The 19,834-nt window shown below is 56.8% G+C and overlaps 1 protein-coding gene across 1 annotated transcript; it reads right to left on the bottom strand.

The window, feature by feature from the left end:
- Nucleotides 1–1,252: 1,252 nt before the first annotated feature.
- On the bottom strand, nucleotides 1,253–19,456 carry CLU (clusterin). Its single transcript, XM_036405190.2, has 9 exons — nucleotides 19,306–19,456; nucleotides 11,607–11,694; nucleotides 10,143–10,291; nucleotides 8,223–8,393; nucleotides 4,219–4,636; nucleotides 3,017–3,130; nucleotides 1,908–2,134; nucleotides 1,489–1,670; nucleotides 1,253–1,411 (listed from the first exon to the last, which is right to left on the bottom strand). Exons 2-9 carry the CDS (start codon nucleotides 11,689–11,691, stop codon nucleotides 1,405–1,407), a joined length of 1,353 nt encoding a protein of 450 aa, XP_036261083.1. The 5' UTR covers nucleotides 11,692–11,694; nucleotides 19,306–19,456; the 3' UTR covers nucleotides 1,253–1,404.
- Nucleotides 19,457–19,834: the final 378 nt, after the last annotated feature.

Raw genomic sequence — 19,834 nt, 5'->3', positions numbered from 1 at the left:
AATGGCAGAGGACAGGGACTGTCCCCTAGGGTGTCCCAGCAGGATTTCTTCCCCCGGATCTCTTCCAGGGGGATCAGGACCTGGCAGTTGCTTGGCAGGGAAGCTCTTCCCTGTCTCATGAGGGGCTGGAGATCCATTCCAGGTGGGATGGGGACAGGCCCTGGCACTGGGATCCGTGTCCATGGCACTGGGATCCATGAACTGGGACAGGCCCTGGCACTGGGATCCGTGTCCATGGCACTGGGATCCATGAACTGGGAGAGGCCCTGGCACTGGGATCTGTGTCCATGGGATGGGGACAGGCCCTGGCACTGGGATCCGTGGCACTGGGACAGGCCCTGGCACTGGGATCCGTGTCCATGGCACTGGGATGGGGACAGGCCCTGGCACTGGGATCCTTGTCCGTGGCACTGGGACAGGCCCTGGCACTGGGATTTGTGTCCATGGCACTGGGACAGGCCCTGGCACTGGGATCCGTGTCCATGGGATGGGGACAGGTCCTGGCACTGGGATTTGTGTCCATGGCACTGGGACAGGCCCTGGCACTGGGATCTGTGTCCATGGCACTGGGATCCATGAACTGGGACAGGCCTCCATGTCCATGACACTGGGACAGGCCCTGGCACTGGGATCCGTATCCATGGCACTGGGATGGGGACAGACCCTGGCACTGGGATCCATGAACTGGGACAGGCCCTGGCACTGGGATTTGTGTCCATGGCACTGGGACAGGCCCTGGCACTGGGATCTGTGTCCATGGGATTGGGACAGGCCCTGGCACTGGGATTTGTGTCCATGGCACTGGGATGGGGACAGGCCCTGGCACTGGGATTTGTGTCCATGGCACTTGGACAGGCCCTGGCACTGGGATTTGTGTCCCACAGGATGGGGACAGGCCCTGGCACTGGGATCTGTGTCCATGGCACTGGGATTGGGACAGGCCCTGGCACTGGGATTTGTGTCCATGGCACTTGGACAGGCCCTGGCACTGGGATTTGTGTCCCACAGGATGGGGACAGGCCCTGGCACTGGGATTTGTGTCCCACAGGATGGGGACAGGCCCTGGCACTGGGATTTGTGTCCCACAGGATGGGGATAGGTCCGCAATCCTGGGCAGCTCCTGCTGGATCAGATCCGGGACCGGATCCTGATTCCTCAACTCCACAATTCTGCAATGACGAAATTATGGAAAATTCCGAGGCTTGTTTTCCTTCTTTTTCCCACAGGATGATCCCAAAAACTCCGTAGGCAGTTCCAGGGTGTTCAACTCTACCTTTATTTTCTGTTTGGGGCCCAGCAGGGTCCTGGCAGCAGGAAGGGTCAGGAGGGGAGAGGTGGCAGCAATGCTGAGAATTCCCCCCGGGAAGGGGGATCCGGAGGGGCGGCAGCGGCGGCATTGCCCGGCTACTCTCTGGAAATGAGGGAAAATTCGGGATGAGCCCTCTGTTATCCCTCAGGGGGGGTTTGGGAAGGTCCCACAGGACTCACACGGCGTTTTCCTTGAAGTGCTGCAGCGCCTGCTGGGCCACGTTCTCCATGAACCGGGGGTCGTCCCAGGGGATGTCCCCGGGCACGGTCAGCGCCAGCGGCTCCGAGTCGAAGAGCTGCACCGTCACCTGCGTGTCCGGGGGCACCGAGGGATCCTCGGGGTTCGGAGCCTTGGACAGCACCTGGAATGGACACCGGGGTCATCCCATGGGAAATTCTGAATTTCTGAGGTCGGAGCCGCCGCGGGAGAGCCCCAGGCGGGCCCCTGACCTTGGCTCCCATCCCGGCATCCGGCTCTGCCAAGAGATTCCCGGCCGGAGCACAAAGAGCCCTTTGTGGCCCTGTCCCACTTTCCGCCTTCCCGCCCCTGGCCCCGCTCCCATCCCGGCCCCATCCCGGCCCCATCCCGCCGGCCTCACCGTGGTGACCTGCAGGAAGCCGTCGGAGCCCATGGAGTGGTTGGCCAGGCGGGACACCCAGCCGAACTGGCGGTTCAGCTGGTCCAGCAGGCCGGAGGTGTTGAACATTTCCTCCTGGAATTCCCGGAGCAGGGAATCGTAGCGGCGCGTGAAGCGCTCGGCCACGCGCACGGCGTCCTCCAGCTGCTCCCGCAGCTCCTGCTGGGAGGGATCCTCCTGCCCGCAGTCTGGGACGGGGCGGGATGGGGTCAGCACGGCCCTGCGGGGTTCATCCCGCCCCATCCTATCCCCATCCCATGTCCCCCCACCCCAAAATGCACTCCAACCCCCCCCCGACCCACCCTGTGCACCCCAAAGCCTGAATTGCGCCTCCCATCCCTGTTCCATTCCCATCCCTGTTCCCATTCCCGTCCCATCCACATCCCTGTTCCTGTTCCATCCCCATTTCCATTCCCTTTCCCATCCCATTCCCATTCCCACTCCCAGTTTTCCATCTCCTTTCCCGTCCCCATTCCTCTCCCCATTCCCATTCCTGTCCTGTTCCCCATTCCCATCCCTGTTCCATCCCCATTCTCATCCATTCCCATCCCCATCCCCGTTCCCATTCCCATCACCATTCCTGTCCCTGTTCCCCATTCCCATCCCTGTTCCATCCCCATTCTCATCCCATTCCCATCCCCATGCTCGTTCCCATCCTTGTTCCTGTCCCGTTCCCGTCTCCATTCCCATTCCTGTCCCTGTTCCCCATTGCCATTGCCATTCCCATCCCTATCCCTGTTCCCCATTCCCATCTCTGTTCCCTTCCCCATTCCCATCCCCACTCCCATCCTTGTCCCCATTCCTCATTCCCGTTCCCCCATTCCTCATTCCCGTTCCCCCATTCCTCATTCCCATTCCCCCATTCCCATTCCCATTCCCCCATTCCCATCCCACTCCCATCCTTGTCCCCATTCCTCATTCCCATTCCCCCATTCCTCATTCCCATTCCCCATCCGTTCCCATTCCCCATTCCTGTTCCCATTCCCCATTCCCATCCCCGTTCCCATTTCCCCATTCCCATCCCCACCCCCATTTTTCCATCTCCTTTTCCATTCCCGTTCCCGGCTCACCCAAGGCCAGGATCTCCCGGCACTGCTCGCACTCATCCTTCATCCGCAGGCAGCCGGCCGAGTTCCGCCGGATCTCCCGGCAAACCATCCGGTCATTGCTGAAATTCCGTGATTCTGCGGGAATTCCGGGCTGGCCTCAGCTCCCCAAATCCCCCCCCCAGCCCCGGGAGGTCCCCCCCAGGTGCCAGAAAAGGGATTTTTCCTTGGAATTTGGGCCCCTCCCGTCCCCAGGGCTGCGTTGGCAGACGGTGATGGCACCGGCTGCGACATTCCCAAAAAAAACAAACACCAAAAAGACATGAGCTGTAATCCCAAAAAAAACAAACACCGAAAAAACATCGGCTGTAATCCCAAAAAAAACAAACACCGAAAAAACATCGGCTGTAATCCCAAAAAAAAACAAACACCAAAAAATCATCAGCACAATCCCAAAAACAACCTAACACCTGCAATATTCCCTGTAAAAACCACCTGCAATATTCCCATTAAAAAATACCTGCATATTCCCAAAAAACCCAAATACCTCCAACATTCCTTAAAAAAAACAACCTGCAATATTCCCAAAAAATCCAAACACCTGCAACATTCTCCCCCCACAAAAACCCATCAGCAGCATTCCCAAAAAACCCAAACACCTGCAAAATTCCAAAAAAAAAACCCCATTCCCATGATGGCAGCTGGGATTGAGGTGGGACAATACCCAAAAATCCCAGCCCACCACCAGCGAAGCTCCTGATTCCCAGGTTTCCATGGGAACTCCCTTTAGGGAATCCTCCAACATTGCCAAGGATTTTCTGCGAATCTTTTCCCAGAATCCTACAACGTTGCTAAGGATTTTCTGGGAATCTTTTCTCAGAATCCCCCAAATCCTCCAAAGTTGCCAAGGATTTTCTGGGAATCTTCTCAGAAACCTCAGAATCCTCCAAGATTGCAAAGGATTTTCTGGGACTCTTTTCCCAGAATCCTCCAAGGTGGCAAAGGATTTTCTGGAATCTTTTCCCAGAATCCTCCAACGTTGCCAAGGATTTTCTGGGAATCTTTTCTCAGAATCCCCCAAATCCTCTAAACCCGGGAAGGGTTTTCTGGGCGTCCTTTCTCAGAATCCTCGGAACTCCAGATGATTTCCCCGCGACTCTTTTCCCCAAACCCCACCGGAATTCGGTGGATCCCCCACCCGCCGTCCCGCTCCCCTCCATTCCCACCTGTCCCGAACTCTCCGGTGGGATTCTCCCAGCTGCCCTGGGCGTCCTCCAGCATGCGCTGGGTCATCTGGAAGAGCGGCTGGAAGAGCTGCTGGAAGCCGCCGTGGCGGTGCGGGAAGAACGGGAAGAAGTCCCCGGAGAAGCGCCGGGAGCGGCGCGGGAGGCGCAGCCGCTGCACCGGCGGCCCCAGCGCCTCGCGGAAGCCGCCGAAGGGCACCTGGAAGAAGGGGTGGAGGCGGCCCTGGACCCGGGAGCTGTCGAGGAAGATGTCCTGGACGCCGTCCTCCATGAGGCCGAAGCGCTCCTCCAGGTCCTGCAGCTGCCGCTCCTGGCGCTCGTCGCGCTCCAGCAGCGAGTCCAGGCGCTCGCCGTCCACCCAGATGGAGATGGGAGACGAGTGGTTCAGGAATTCCTCCAGCTGGGAATGGGAATGGGAATGGGGTCAGAACCTGGGATCCCCGGGCCATGTGGGATCCTGCACCTGGAGACCCTCTGGGAATGGGGTCAGAACCTGGGATCCCCGGGCCATGTGGGATCCCGCACCTGAGACCCTCTGGGAATGGGGTCAGAACCTGGGATCCCTGGGCCATGTGGGATCCCACAGCTGGAGACCCTCTGGGAATGGGGTCAGAACCTGGGCTCCCTGGGCAATGTGGGATCCTGCACCTGAGACCCTCTGGGAATGGGAACTAAACCCAGGATCCCTGTGTGATGTGGGATCCCTCACCTGGAGACCCTCTGGGAATGGGATCAAAGGTTGGCCATTCCTAGGATCCCACACACGGAGACCCTCTGGAAATGGGATCAAAACCTGGGATCCCTGGGCAATGTGGGATCCCACAGCTGGAGACCCTCTGGGAATGGGGTCAAACCCCAGCTGTTCCCAGAATCCCACACCTGGAGACCCTCTGGGAATGGGGCCAGAATCCAGGATCCCCGTGCCATGTGGGATCCCCCACCTGAGACCCTCTGGGAATGGAATCAAAGCTTGGCCATTCCCAGGATCCCACACCTGGAGACCATCTGGGAATGGGAACAAAACCCTGCCATTCCCATGATCCCTCTGCCATGTGGGATCCCCCACCTGGAGACCCTCTGGGAATGGGATCAGGGAAAAATCCCACTTTCCTGTGTGATGTGGGACCCTGCACCTGGAGACCCTCAGGGAATGGGATCAAAACCCAGCCATTCCCAAGATCCCAAACCGGAGACCCTCTGGGAATGGAACAAAACCCAGGATCCCTGGGCCACGTGGGATCCTGCACTTTGAGACTCTCTGGGAATGGGATCAGGGCAGAATCCCCCATTCCTGGGATCCCTGTGCGATGTGGGATCCTGCACTCTTTGGGAATGGGATCAGGGCAAAATCCCCCTTTCCTGGGATCCCTGTGCGATGTGGGATCCTGCACTCTTTGGGAATGGGATCAGGGCAAAATCCCCCTTTCCTGGGATCCCTGTGCGATGTGGGATCCTGCATATGGAGACCCTCTGGGAATGGAATCAAAACCTGGCCGTTCCCAGGATCCTTCAGCTGGAGATCCTCTGGGAATGGGATCAAAACCCAGCCATTCCCGGGATCCCTCTGCCATGTGGGATCCCCCACCTGGAGACCCTCTGGGAATGGGATCAGGGAAAAATCCCCCTTTCCTGTGTGATGTGGGATCCTGCACCTGGAGACCCTCAGGGAATGGGATCAAAACCCAGCCATTCCCAAGATCCCAAACCGGAGACCCTCTGGGAATGGAACAAAACCCAGGATCCCTGGGCCATGTGGGATCCTGCACTTTGAGACTCTCTGGGAATGGGATCAGGGCAAAATCCCCCTTTCCTGGGATCCCTGTGCGATGTGGGATCCTGCATATGGAGACCCTCTGGGAATGGGATCAAAACCCAGCCATTCCCGGGATCCCTGTGCCATGTGGGATCCCGCACCTGGAGACCCTCTGGGAATGGGGTCAGGGGAAAATCCCCCTTTCCTGGGATCCCTGTGCCATGTGGGATCCCACACTCTGGGAATGGGATCAAAACCCGGCCATTCCCAGGATCCCACACCTGGAAACCCTCTGGGAATGGGATCAGGGCAGAGTCCCCCATTCCCAGTATCCTTGTGGGATCCCTCAGCAGCCCAAGCCCTGGGAATGGGATGAGACCAAGGCCCTTCCCGGTATTCCCGTGTGATGTGGGGTCCCTCCCCGGCAGTTTTCCAGTTAATGGGAACGGGAGTGGGGTGAGGCTGAGTTCCCCCTTTTCCCGTATCCCGGTGCCCCTCCCCTGCCTGGAGTCACTAACGGGAATGGGAATGGGATCATGCTCAATCCCCTTTTCCTGTATCCCGGTGCCCCTGACCTGTGTGGGGTCACTAATGGGAATGGGATCACCCCAAATGTGGGAATGGGATCGGCCCAAATCGCCTTTTCCTGGTATCCCAGAGTCCCTCAGCCGCTGACACTCTGGCTAATGGGAATGGGAAGGGGATCATCCCCAATCCCCCCGTTTTCCCGTAGTTTCCCTGACGTTTTCCTGGTACTTCCCCAGGATTTCCCCAGTGTTTGCCCTGGTATTTCCCCATTATTTCCCTGGTGTTTCCCCATTGTTTCCCCTTTGTTTTCCTGGTATTTCCCCAGTGTTTCCCATTTTTCCCCGTTGTTTTCCCCATGTTTCCCTGGTGTTTCCCCACTGTTTCTCTGTTGTTTCCCATTTTTTCCCCATTGTTTCCCCCAGTGTTTCTCTACTGTTTCCCCATTGTTTCCCCTGCATTTCCTCATTTCCCTGGTATTTTCCCATTACTTCCCTGTTGCTTCCCCGCTGTTTCCCCATTTTTCCCACCGGTGTTTCTTTCCCCAGTGTTTCCGCCCTGTTTCTCCATTGTTTCCCCATTGTTTTCTGGTGTTTCCCTGTTGTTTCCCCATTGCTTCCCGTTGTTTCCCTGTTGTTTTTCCAGTATTTCCCCAGCATCTCCTGTTGTTTCCCCATTGTTTCCCCATTGTTTCCCTGCTATTTCCTTGGTGTTTCCCCATTATTTCCTGGTTTTTCCCTGCTGTTTCCCCACTGTTTCCCTCCCTTTTCCCCATTGTTTCCCTGGTATTTTCCCAGTATCTCTCCACTGTTTCCCCATTGTTTCCCAATGTTTCCCCAATGTTTTCCTGGTGTTTCCCTGTTGTTTCCTGGTTCTTTCCCCACTGTTTCCCTGGTATCTTCACAGTATTTCCCTGGTGCTCCCCCATTATTTCCCTGCTATTTCCCTATTGTTTCCCCATTGCTTCCATGCTGTTTCGGCATTGGTTCCCTGCTGTCCCCTTCTACGTTCCTGGTACTTCCCCATTTTTTCCCCTTGTTTCCCTGTTTTTTCCCTGGTACTTCCCCATTTTTTCCCTTTGCTTCCCTCTTTCCCCCCAGTGTTTCCCCAGTGTTTCCTCATTGTTTCTCAGCATTTCCTCATTGTTTCCCTGTGTTTCCCCATTGTTTGTTTCCCTGCTGTTTCCCCATTTTTTCCCTGGTGTTTCCCCGCTGTTTCCTCATTATTTCCCTGTTGTTTCCCCATTGTTTGTTTCCCTGCTGTTTCCTCATTATTTCCCTGTTGTTTCCCCATTTTTTCCCCATTGTTTGTTTCCCCGCTGTTCCCTCATTGTGTCCCTGTTGTTTCTCCATTTTTTCCCCGGTGTTTCCCCACTGTTTCCTCATTATTTCCCTGTTGTTTCCCCACTGTTTCCTCATTATTTCCCTGTTGTTTCCCCGTTGTTTCTCCATTTTTTCCCTGTTGTTTCCCCACTGCTTCCCCATTGTTTCCTGGTATTTCCTCATTGTTTCCCTGTTGTTTCCCCTTTTTTTCCCTGTTGTTTCCCCGCTGTTTCCTCGTTATTTCCCTGTTGTTTCTCCATTTTTTCCCTGGTGTTTCCCCACTGCTTCCCCGCTGCTTCCCCATTGTTTCCCGGTGTTTCCTCATTGTTTCCCCGGTATTTCCCCGCCGTTTCCCAGTCATTTTCCCCGCTGCCGCGGCGGCTCACCTGTCGGCCCACGAGCCCGGCGCCGCTGCGGCAGGTGCGAGAGTAGAAGCGGAGGCAGCGCTGCCGCAGGCAGGGCTTGCAGCTCTCCCACAGCGCCTGCACCGAGGCGTTGCAGCGCTCGCCCCGCGCCGACAGCTCCTGCTCCTTCTGCCGCGCCAGCTGCACCGCTTCCTGCCGGGAATGCCGCCCTCTGAGCCGCGCGCCCGGGCCACCGGGGACGGCCGGGTCCCAGCACGGCATTCCCAGAGTCCCAGGACACCCCAGTCCCCGGCACGGCATTCCCAGAGTCCCGGGATACCCCAACTCCCACACAGCATGCCCAGAGCCCTGGGACACAGCAATCCCAATCCTGGCATTCCAGGAGTTCCAGGACACCCCAATCCCTGGCACAGAATTCCCAGATTCCTGGGACACCCTGATCCCCGGCACGGCATTCCCAGATTCCCAGGACACCCCAATCCCAGCATTCCCAGAGTTCCAGGACACCCCAGTCCCCGGCACGGCATTCCCAGAGTCCCGGGACACCTCAATCCTGGCATTCCCAGAGTTCCGGGACACCCCAATCCCTGGCACAGAATTTCCAGAGTCCTGGGACACCCTGATCCCCGGCACGGCATTCCCAGAGTCCTGGGACACCCCGATCCCCACATTCCCAGATTCCCAGGACACCCCAACTCCCACACAGCATGCCCAGAGCCCTGGGACACAGCAATCCCAATCCTGGCATTCCCAGATTCCCAGGATGCCCCAAACTCCAGCACGGCATTCCCAGAGTTCCAGGACACCCCAATATCCAGCACAGCATTCCCAGAGACCCGGGACATGGCATTCCCAGAGTTCCAGGACACACAATTCCCAAGCATTCCCAATCCTGGCATTCCCAGAGTGCTGGGATACACCAGTCCCCAGCACAGCATTCCCAGGTTCCCGGGACACCCTGATCCCAAGCACAGCATTCCCAGAGCCCTGGGAGCAGCTGAACCCCAGCACGGCATTCCCAGATTCCCAGGACACCCCAACTCCTGCAGGGCATCCCCTGTTCCCGGGACACAGCAACCCCCGGGATAACAATCCCTGTTTTTGGGACACCCCAACCCCTGACACAGCATTCCCAATTCCCAGGACACCCAACCCCTGACACAGCATTCCCTGTTCCCGGAACACTCCGATCCCTGACGCAGCATTCCCAGTTCCCAGGACACCCAACCCCTGACACAGCATTCCCTGTTCCCGGAACACTCCGATCCCTGACGCAGCATTCCCTGTTCCTGGGACGGCATTCCCTGTTCCAGGACACATTGACCCCTGACACAGCAATCCCCATTCCCAGGACATCCAACCCCTGACACAGCATTCCCAGATTCTCGGGACATTCCAGGACCCAGGACACACCATTCCCAGGACAGCATCCCCTATTCCTGGGATGGCATTCCCCATTCCCAGAACATCCCGTTCCCAGTCCATCCCCAGCCCATTCCCATCCCTTTCCCATTCCCAGCCCAATCCCATTCCCATCCCTTTCCCATACCGATCCCATTCCTGTCCTGTTGCCATTCCCATCCCCATCCCTTTCCCATTCCTGGACCATTCTGATTCCATCCCCATTCCATTCCTGTTCCTGTTCCCATCCCCTTCCCATTCCCAGTCCCATTCCCATTCCTGATCCCAATCCCATTCCCAAATCCCATTCCCAATCCCAACCCCATTTCTGTCCCCGATCCAAAATCCCAAATCCCAATCCCGCTCCCACACCTCCTTCCCACGCTGGGCCTGCTGCAGAGAGCGCAGCAGCTCCTGGTGCCTGCGGCCGCTGCGCTCCACTCCCATTCCCGTTCCTGATCCCAATCCCAATCCCAATCCCAATCCCAATCCCAATCCCAATCCGGATCCCAAATCCCAATCCCATTCCCGCTCCCACACCTCCTTCCCGCGCTGCGCCTGCTGCAGGGAGTGCAGCAGCTCCTGGTGCCCGCGGCCGCTGCGCTGCAGCAGCTCCTGCATCCTGCGCACGCCCTGCAGCGCCCGCTCCACCTCCGCGTCCACCACGCGGCTGCCGGCCGCAGACAGCTCTGCAGGGGCGGGAGAATATTGGGGAAAAATTGGGGAAAAGTGGGGAAAAAGCGGGGGGAAAGGTGGAGGAAAATTGGGGGAAATATCCGGGGGAAACTGGGGAAAAATTGGGGGGAAAAGTGGATGGAAAAGTGGATGGAAAAGTGGAGGAAATATCCGAGGGAAAGAGGGGGGGAAGTGGGGGGGAAATGGGGGGGCAAATTGGGGAAAAATGGGGGAAAGCGGGGGAAAAGAAGGGGGAAAAGAAGGGGGAAAATAAGGGGGAAACACAGAGAAAAGATGGGGAAAATTGGGGGGAAAGTGGGGGGAAAGTGGAGGAAATATCCAGGGGAAAGTGGGGGGAAAGAAGGGGGAAAAATGGGGGCAAAGAAGGGGGAAAAGAAGGGGGAAAAGAAGGGGGAAAAAAAGGGAGAAACACAGAGAAAAGATGGGGAAATTTGGGGGAAAAGTGGATGGAAAAGTGGAGGAAAAGTGGAGGAAATATCCAGGGGAAATTGGGGAAAAGAATGGGAAAAGAAGGGTGAAAAGAAGGGGGAAACACAGAGAAAGGATGGGGAAATTGGGGGAAAAGTGGGGGAAAATTGGGGAGAAAATGGGGAAAATTCGTGGGAAAAGTGAGGGAAAATATGGGGGAAATACAGAGAAAAGATGGGGAAAATTGGGGAAAAATTACCCCCCCTCCCCAACTCCCTCCCCCAAATTAAAACCTGTGACCCCCCCCCAGCATGCGACCCCCCCCCCAAATGAGACCCTGTGACCCCAACCCCCCCAAAATTAAAACCCGTGACCCCCACCACTGTCCCCAACACCCCAAAATGAGATCCCATGACTCCCCCTCCCCAAACCCCCCAGATTTAACCCCAAACCCCCCAAAATTTAACCCCAAACCCCCCGCAAATTTAACCCCAAACCTCCCCAAATTTAACCCCCCAAATTTAACCCCAAACCCCCCCAAATTTAACCCCAAACCCCCCCAAATTTAACCTCAAACCTCCCAAATTTAACCCCAAACCCCCCCAAATTTAACCCCAACCCCCCTAAATTTAAGCCCAAATTTAACCCCCCAAATGTAACCCCCCAAATTTAACCCAAACCCCCCAAATTTAACCCCAAATTTAACCCCCCAAATTTAACCCCAAACCCCCCAAATGTAACCCCCCAAATTTAACCCAAACCCCCCAAATTTAACCCCAACCCCCCTAAATTTATCCCCAAATTTAACCCCAAACCCCCCAAATTTAACCTCAAACCTCCCAAATTTAACCCCAAACCCCCCCAAATTTAGCCCCAACCCCCCAAATTTCCCCTCCTCACCTCGGAGCTCCCCGGGGGGCAGCAGTGCCCGTGCCCCCCCCAGGGCCAGGAGCGCCAGCAGCGACAGCGACAGGGACAGCGCCATGGCCTGGGGACAGCGACAGGGACAGGGTGAGGGGACAGGGACAGGGTGAGGGGACAGCGACAGCGACAGCCTCATGGCCTGGGGACAGGGACAAGGACAGGGTGAGGGGACAGGGACAGGGACAGGGTGAGGGGACAGGGACAGCGCCATGGCCTGGGGACAGCGACAGGGTGAGGGGACAGCGACAGTGACAGCGCCATGGCTTGGGGACAGCAACAAGGACAGGGTGAAGGGACAGCGACAGGGACAGGGTGAGGGGACAGGGACAGGGGACAGGGACAGGGACAGCGACAGGGACAGGGTGAGGGGACAGGGACAGGGGACAGGGACAGGGACAGCGCCATGGCCTGGGGACAGCGACAAGGACAGGGTGAGGGGACAGCGACAGGGACAGGGTGAGGGGACAGGGACAGGGTGAAGGGACAGGGACAGGGACAGCGCCATGGCCTGGGGACAGCGACAAGGACAGGGTGAGGGGACAGCGACAGGGACAGGGTGAGGGGACAGGGACAGCACCATGGCCTGGGGACAGCACCATGGCCTGGGGACAGCGACAAGGACAGGGTGAGGGGACAGGGACAGCGCCATGGCCTGGGGACAGGGACAGGGACAGGGTGAGGGGACAGGGACAGGGGACAGGAACAGTGCCATGGCCTGGGGACAGGGACAGCGCCATGGCCTGGGGACAGGGACAGGGTGAGGGGACAGGGAGTGGGGACAGGGACAGGGACAGAGACAGGGTGAGGGGACAGGGACAGGGGACAGGGAGCAGGGACAGGGGACAGGGGACAGGGTGAGGGGACAGGGACAGTGCCATGGCCTGGGGACAGAGACAGGGACGGGGTGAGGGGACAGGGGACAGAGACAGGGACGGGGTGAGGGGACAGGGACAGTGCCGTGGCCTGGGGACAAGAGGGACAGGGACAGAGTCAGGCAGAGGGACAGCGACAGCGCCATGGCCTGGGGACAGGGACAGGGGACAGGGACAGTGACATGGTCCGGGGACAGGGACGGGGTCAGGGGACAGGATGAGGGGTCAGGGACAGGGACAGTGACAGCACCATGGCCTGGGGACAGGGACAGGGGACAGGGACAGTGACATGGCCTGGGGACAGGGAGAAGGACAGGGGACAATGACAGCACCATGGTCTGGGGACAGGGACAAGGATGGGGACAGGGGGGTCAGGGACAAGGGACAGGGGGCTCAGGAGGGGACAGGGACAGGGGGGGACAGGGACAGGATTGGGGGGGACAGGGTGAGATGGGGGGACAGCAACGGGGGAGGACAGGGACAGAAAGGGACAGGGGGGCCAGGGGACAGGAGGGGACGGGGGGACAGGAGTGACAGGGTGGGACAGGGGGGTCAGGGACACTGACAGGGATGGGGGACAGGGCCAGGAGGGGCTGGGGTGTCAGGGACAGGGATTGGGGACAGGGACAAGGCGGGGGTCAGGAGGGGACGGGGACAGTGCCATGGTCTGGGGGAGGGGACAGAGACGGGCATGGGGGGACAGGGCGGGACAGAGCGGGGGACAGCAACAGGGGGGTCAGGGGGGGACAGGGACAGGAGGGGACAGGAGGGGACAGGGGGGGACAGGAGTGACAGGGTGGGACAGGGGGGTCAGGGACAGGGACATGGGGGGACAGGAGGGGACAGTGGGGGACAGGGGGCTCAGGGACATGGGGGTCGGGGGGACAGGGACAGGAGGGGACAGGGATTGGGGACAGGAGTGACAGGGGGGGACAGGGGGCTCAGGGACAGGGACATGGGGGGACAGGAGGGGACAGGGGGGGACAGGGTGGGACAGGAGTGACAGGGTGGGACAGGGGGCTCAGGGACAGGGACATGGGGGGACAGGAGGGGACAGGGTGGGACAGGGGGCTCAGGGACAGGGGGGTCGGGGGGACAGGAGGGGACAGGAGGGGACAGGAGTGACAGGGTGGGACAGGGGGCTCAGGGACAGGGACAGGGAGGGACAGGAGGGGACAGGGATTGGGGACAGGAGGGGATGGGAGGGTCAGGGACAGGGAGGGGACAGGGACAGCAATGGGGACTGGGGCGCCGGGGGGGGAAATGGGGGTCAGGGGGGTGACAGGGACAGGAAGGGACAGAGGGGACATGGGGGGGACAGAGGGGACAGGGGGGGACAGAGGGGACGGGGGGGACAGGGGGGGTACAGGGCCGGGCCTGCCCCTCCCCCACCCTCACGGGACTGTGACTCATCCCCTCCCCCCCCCTCCCCGCCCCCCCCAAACCAAACAAACCCGGGAGCGGGAAACGCGGGGGGGAGGGGAGGGGAGGGGGGGGGTCAGGGGGGGTTTAGGGGGTCCGGGGGGGGGGGGCGGGGATTTAGGGGAGTTTAGGGGCGCGCTGGGGGATTTAGGGGCGCACTTGTGGGGTTCCCTGAGCGTTGGGGGATCAGAGGGGATTTAGGGGCGCACTGGGGGGGTTTAGGGGTCCGGGGGGGGCAGGGATTTAGGGGCGTTTAGGGGTGCACTTGTGGGGCTCCCTGAGCATTGGGGGATCAGAGGGGATTTAGGGGCGCACTGGGGGGTTTAGGGGCGCACTTGTGGGGATTCCTGAGCATTGGGGGATCAGAGGGGATTTAGGGGCGTTTAGGGGCGCACTTGTGGGGTTCCCTGAGCGTTGGGGGATCAGAGGGGATTTAGGGGCGCACTGGGGGGGTTTAGGGGCGCACTTGTGGGGCTCCCTGAGCATTGAGGGGTCCCTGAGCACTTTGGGGGGGGTCTCTGAGCATTGGGGGTGTTTGGGGGGGCACGGGGGGTTTAGGGGGGGACCCTGGGGGGGTCTCGGGGGGCACTGGGGGGGTCCGGCCGTGCCCCCCCCCCCCACCCCCCCCGGGCCCGGGGACCGCGGGCGGAATTTCGGAATTTCCCGGGCGGGGCCCAAACCGCAACCCCCCCCCCCCCCTGCCCCCCAAAAAAGGAGCGGCCCCGGGCCCCCCCCGCCCCCCAAAAAAAAGGAGCGGCCCCGGGCCCCCCCCGCCCCCCCAGTGGGAGCCGCCGCCGCCGCCTCCTCCGGGATTGTGCAATTCCCAAATGAAACCCAAACACACCCAAAAGAACCCAAATACAACCAAATGAATCCGGAATTTAACACAAAAAAAAAAAAAAAACAAACCCAAATAAAACCCGAATAAAAACCCGAATAAACCCAAATAAAAACCGAAATAGAACCTAAATAAATCCAAATAAAACCCGAATAAAAACCCGATTAAACCCAAATAAAAACCGAAATAAGACCGAATAAAACCCAAATAAAAACCGAAATAGAACCTAAATAAATCCAAATAAAAACCGAATAAAACCCGAATAAAAACCGAATAAAACCCAAATAAACCTAAATAAAAACCGAAATAGAACCTAAATAAACCCAAATAAAACCCAATTAAACCCAAATAAAAACAAAATAAAAACAAAATAAAAACAAAATAAAACCCAAATAAAACCTGAATAAAACCCGAATAAAAGCCAAATAAAACCTGAATAAAACCCGAATAAAAGCCAAATAAACCCTGAATAAAAACCAAATAAAACCCGAATAAAAACCGAAATAGAACCTAAATAAACCCTGAATAAAAACCGAATAAAACCCAAATAAAATCCGAATAAACCCAAATAAACCCAAATAAAAGCCAAATAAACCCCAAATAAAACCCGAATAAAACCTAAATAAAACCCGAATAAAACCCGAATAAAACCCGAATAAAACCCAAATAAAACCTAAATAAAACCTAAATAAAACCCGAATAAAACCCAAATAAAACCCAAATAAAACCCAAATAAAACCCAAATAAAACCCAAATAAAACCCGAATAAAATCCAAATAAAACCCAAGTAAAACCAAACAAAACCCGAATAAAACCCAAGTAAACCCAGCTAAGCCCGGCCCAGCCCCCCCTTCCCTCCCCAGCCTTGTGCAATGCGGGCCCAGCCCGGGGGGGGCCACTGTCCCCAACCCCCCCTGCAGGGTGACACTGCAGGAAAACAGCCCCGAAACCCAAAAAACACAGCCCAAAAACACAGCCCAAAACACAGCCCAAAAACCCAAAAAAACACAGCCCAAAAACACAGCCCAAAACACAGCCCAAAACACAGCCCAAAACACAGCCCAAAACCCAAAAAAAACACAGCCCCAAAACCCAAAAAAACACAGCCCCGAAACCCAAAAAAACACAGCCCCGAAACCCAAAAAACACAGCCCAAAAACCCAAAAAAACACAGCCCAAAAACCAAAAAAACACAGCCCAAAAACCAAAAAAACACAGCCCCGAAACCCAAAAAACACAGCCCAAAAACCCAAAAAAACACAGCCCAAAAACCAAAAAAACACAGCCCAAAAACCAAAAAAACACAGCCCCAAAACCCAAAAACACAGCCCAGAAACCCAAAAACACAGCCCAGAAACCCAAAAACACAGCCCAAAAACCAAAAAAAAACACAGCCCAAAACACAGCCCAGAAACCCCAAAAACACAGCCCAAAAACCCAAAAACACAGCCCAGAAACCCAAAAACACAGCCCAAAACACAGCCCCAAAAACCCAAAAACACAGCCCAGAAACCCAAAAAACACAGCCCAAAAACCCAAAAACACAGCTCAGAAATCCCAAAAACACAGCCCAGAAACCCAAAAACACAGCTCAGAAATCCCAAAAACACAGCCCAGAAACCCAAAAACACAGCCCAGAAACCCAAAAACACAGCCAAAAACACAGCCCAAAACACAGCCCAGAAACCCAAAAAACACAGCCCAAAAACCCCAAAAACACAAAACACAGCCCAAAAACCCAAAAAACACAGCTCAGAAACCCCAGAAACACAGCCCAAAACACGGCTCAGAAACCCAAAAACACAGCCCAGAACCCAAAAAAACACAGCCCAGAAACCCCAAAAATACAGCCCAAAACACAGCCCAGAAACCCAAACACAGCCCAGACACCCCAAAACCCAAAAACACAGCCCAAAAACCCCAAAACACAGCCCAGAAACCGCAAAAACCCAAAACACAGCCCAAAAACCCCCCAAAAAAGCCCAGAAACCCCAAAACACAGCCCAGAAACCCCAAAAACCCAAAAACACAGCCCAAAACCCCAAAAACCCAGCCCCAAAGCACAGCCCCAAAGCCCAAAACCCGTCCCACAGCCCAAAACCAGAGCCCACAGCCCAAACAGCCCCCCCAGATCCTAAAAAACCCCAAATACCCCCCCCGACACCCCAACAACCCCATCCCACATCCCAAACAATCCCCCTCAAATGCCAAACCCACGGCCCGCGTCCCAAACCCACTGTCCAAATCCCAAACAACGCCCCCAAATACCTCCCCAAACCCCAAAACCCCCATCCCACAGCCCCTGAATCCCAAAACCCCGAACCCTCAAACCCCTCAACTCCCAAATCCCTGAATCCCAAATCCCTGAATCCCAAATCCCCGAACCTCCAAATCCCCGAATCTCCCAAACCCTAAAACCCCCATCCCACAGCCGCCCAAGTCCCAAATAAACCCCCATCCCAAATAAACCCATCCCACATCCCAAAAAAACCCCCAAACCCCCCAAAAATATCTGAAATCCCAAAAACCCCATCCCAAACAGTCCCCCCAAATCCCCAAAAAAAACCCCATCCCAAATAACCCATCCCACATCCCAAATAACCCCCTCAAATCCCAAATAACCCCCCCGACACCCCAAAAACCCCCATTGCCACAGCCCCAAAACCCCATCCCACATCCCAAATAATCCCCCCATTCCAAACGGCCCCCCCAAATCCCAAATAACTCCGTACATCCCAAATCCCGAATAACTCCCCCCAAATCCCAAACAAAGCCCACAAAATAAGCCCCCTGTCCCAAATAACGCCCCCAATCCCAAAGAATCCCAAAGAATCCCGCATATCCCAAATCCTAATTTACCCCCCATCCCAAAATATCCCCCCAAATCCTAAATAAACCGCCCCCAGTCCCAAAATAACCCCAGGTACCCCAAATCCCAAATAACCCCCCTCGAAATCCCAAATAACCCCCCTCGAAATCCCAAATCCCAAATCATCGCCCCAAATCCCAAATCCCCGTTGGGTCCTGCCCGGCGCGGGGAATTGTGGGAAATTCCCGCCGAGCCTCCGCCCGCTCCATCCCCGCCCCCACCCCAAAAACCGCCCGGGGGGACCCCAAAACTGGGGGGGGGGGAAGGGAAAAAAGTGGGGAAAATTGGGGGATTTGGGGTTCAGGATTTGGGATTCGAAGATTTGGGGGTTCAGAGGTTTGGGGGCTTTTGGAATTTGGGGGTTCCGAGATTTTGGGGGTCGGGGGTTCGAGGATTTGGGGTTTTGGGATTCGGGGAGTTCTGAGATTTAGAAATTTGGGGGTTCGGGGATTTGGGGAGTTCTGGGATTTGGGGGTTCGGGAATTCGGAGTTTGGGGATTTGGGGGTTCGGGTTTTGGAGTTCGAGGATTTGGGGCTTCGGGAATTTGGGATTCAGGGTTCAGGGATTTGGGAATGCGAGTTCAGGGATTGGAGAGTTTAGGGATTCAGGGATTTGGGAATTTGGGGGTTCGGGGGTTCGAGATTTGGGGATTTAGGAACTCGGGATTCAGGGATTTGGGGTTTGAGGGTTCAGGATTCAGGGATTTGGGATTCGGGGGTTTGGGATTCAGGGGTCAGGGATTTGGGGGGTTCGGGGATCCGAGGGTTCAGAGTTGGGGGATTCGGGGATTTGGGAATTTGGGAATTGGGGGATTCGGGGATTTGGGGGTTCAGGGATTTGGGATTCGGGGATTTGGGGGTTCGGGGTTTTGGGATTCAGGGGTTCGGGGATTTGGGGATTCGGGGCTCAGGGGTTTGAGGGTCCAGGGATTTGGGATTCGGGGATTCGGGGTTTTGGGATTCAGGGATTCGGGGATTTGGGAGTTCAGAGATTTTTCAGGGATTTTTCAGGGATTCGGGGTTCAGGGATTTGGGGGTTCAGGGGTTTGAGGGTTCGGGGATTTGGGGGTTCAGGGGTTCGGGGATTTGGGAGTTCAGGGATTTTTCAGGGATTTGGGGGTTCGGGGTTTTGGGATTCGGGGATTTGAGGATTCGGGGTTCAGGGATTTGAGGGTTCGGGGATTTGGGATTCAGGGGTTTGAGGGTTCAGGGATTCGGAGGTTCGGGGATTCAGGGGTTCGGGGATTTGGGATTCAGGGTTCAGGGATTTGGGGTTCGGGGTTCAGGGATTCAGGGGTTCGGGGATTCGGGGTTCAGGGATTCGGAGGTTCGGGGTTCAGGGATTCAGGGGTTCGGGGATTTGGGATTTAGGGGTTCGGGGATTTGGGGTTCGGGGTTCAAGGGTTCGGGGATTTGGGATTCGGAGGTTCGGGGATTCAGGGATTCAGGGGTTCGGGGATTTGGGATTTAGGGGTTCGGGGATTTGGGGTTCGGGGATTCGGGGTTCAGGGATTCGGAGGTTCGGGGATTTGGGATTCAGGGGTTCGGGGATTTGGGATTCGGAGGTTCGGGGATTCAGGGGTTCGGGGATTTGGGATTCGGGGTTCAGGGATTCAGGGGTTCGGGGTTCAGGGATTTGGGGTTCGGGGATTTGGGGTTGCCGCAGTCCCGTACCCGCAGTCCCGCTCCGGTGCCGGGGCCGGGGCCGCTCCGGTGCCGCTTTATCCTCGGGCCGGTCCCGGTCCCGCCCCGTTCCCGCTCCCGTTCCGCTCCCGGAGCTTTCTGGAACGGCCCCGGCACCGCCCCGGCCTGGCCGCGGGCCCGGGGCCTCGCTAATTAATTAATGAATATATTCATTAATTAACTCCCGGAAGGGCCCCGGGAATTCCTGACCCACACCGAGGAAGTGCGCAAATTAATTAATTTGTTAATTAATTCCCGACCTGGCCCGGGGGGGGGGAGGGGAGGGGAGGGGGGGTGTTTACAAATATTAATGAATTTATTAATTAATTAAATCCCGGAACTGCCCCGGGGATTCCCGAGCCGGTCCGGGGGGGAGGGTTTCGCAATTAATTAATTAATTAATTAAATCCCGGAACTGCCCCGGGGATTCCCGAGCCGGCCTGGGGGGAATGGAGGGGGGGGGGGAGGGTTTCGCAATTAATTTTAAAATTAATTAATTAATTAATTCCCGGAACTGCCC

This window comes from Molothrus ater, chromosome 32 (assembly GCF_012460135.2).
Source record: "Molothrus ater isolate BHLD 08-10-18 breed brown headed cowbird chromosome 32, BPBGC_Mater_1.1, whole genome shotgun sequence".
Taxonomy (NCBI): domain Eukaryota; kingdom Metazoa; phylum Chordata; class Aves; order Passeriformes; family Icteridae; genus Molothrus; species Molothrus ater.
This window is presented reverse-complemented; position numbering and strand designations above follow the sequence as displayed.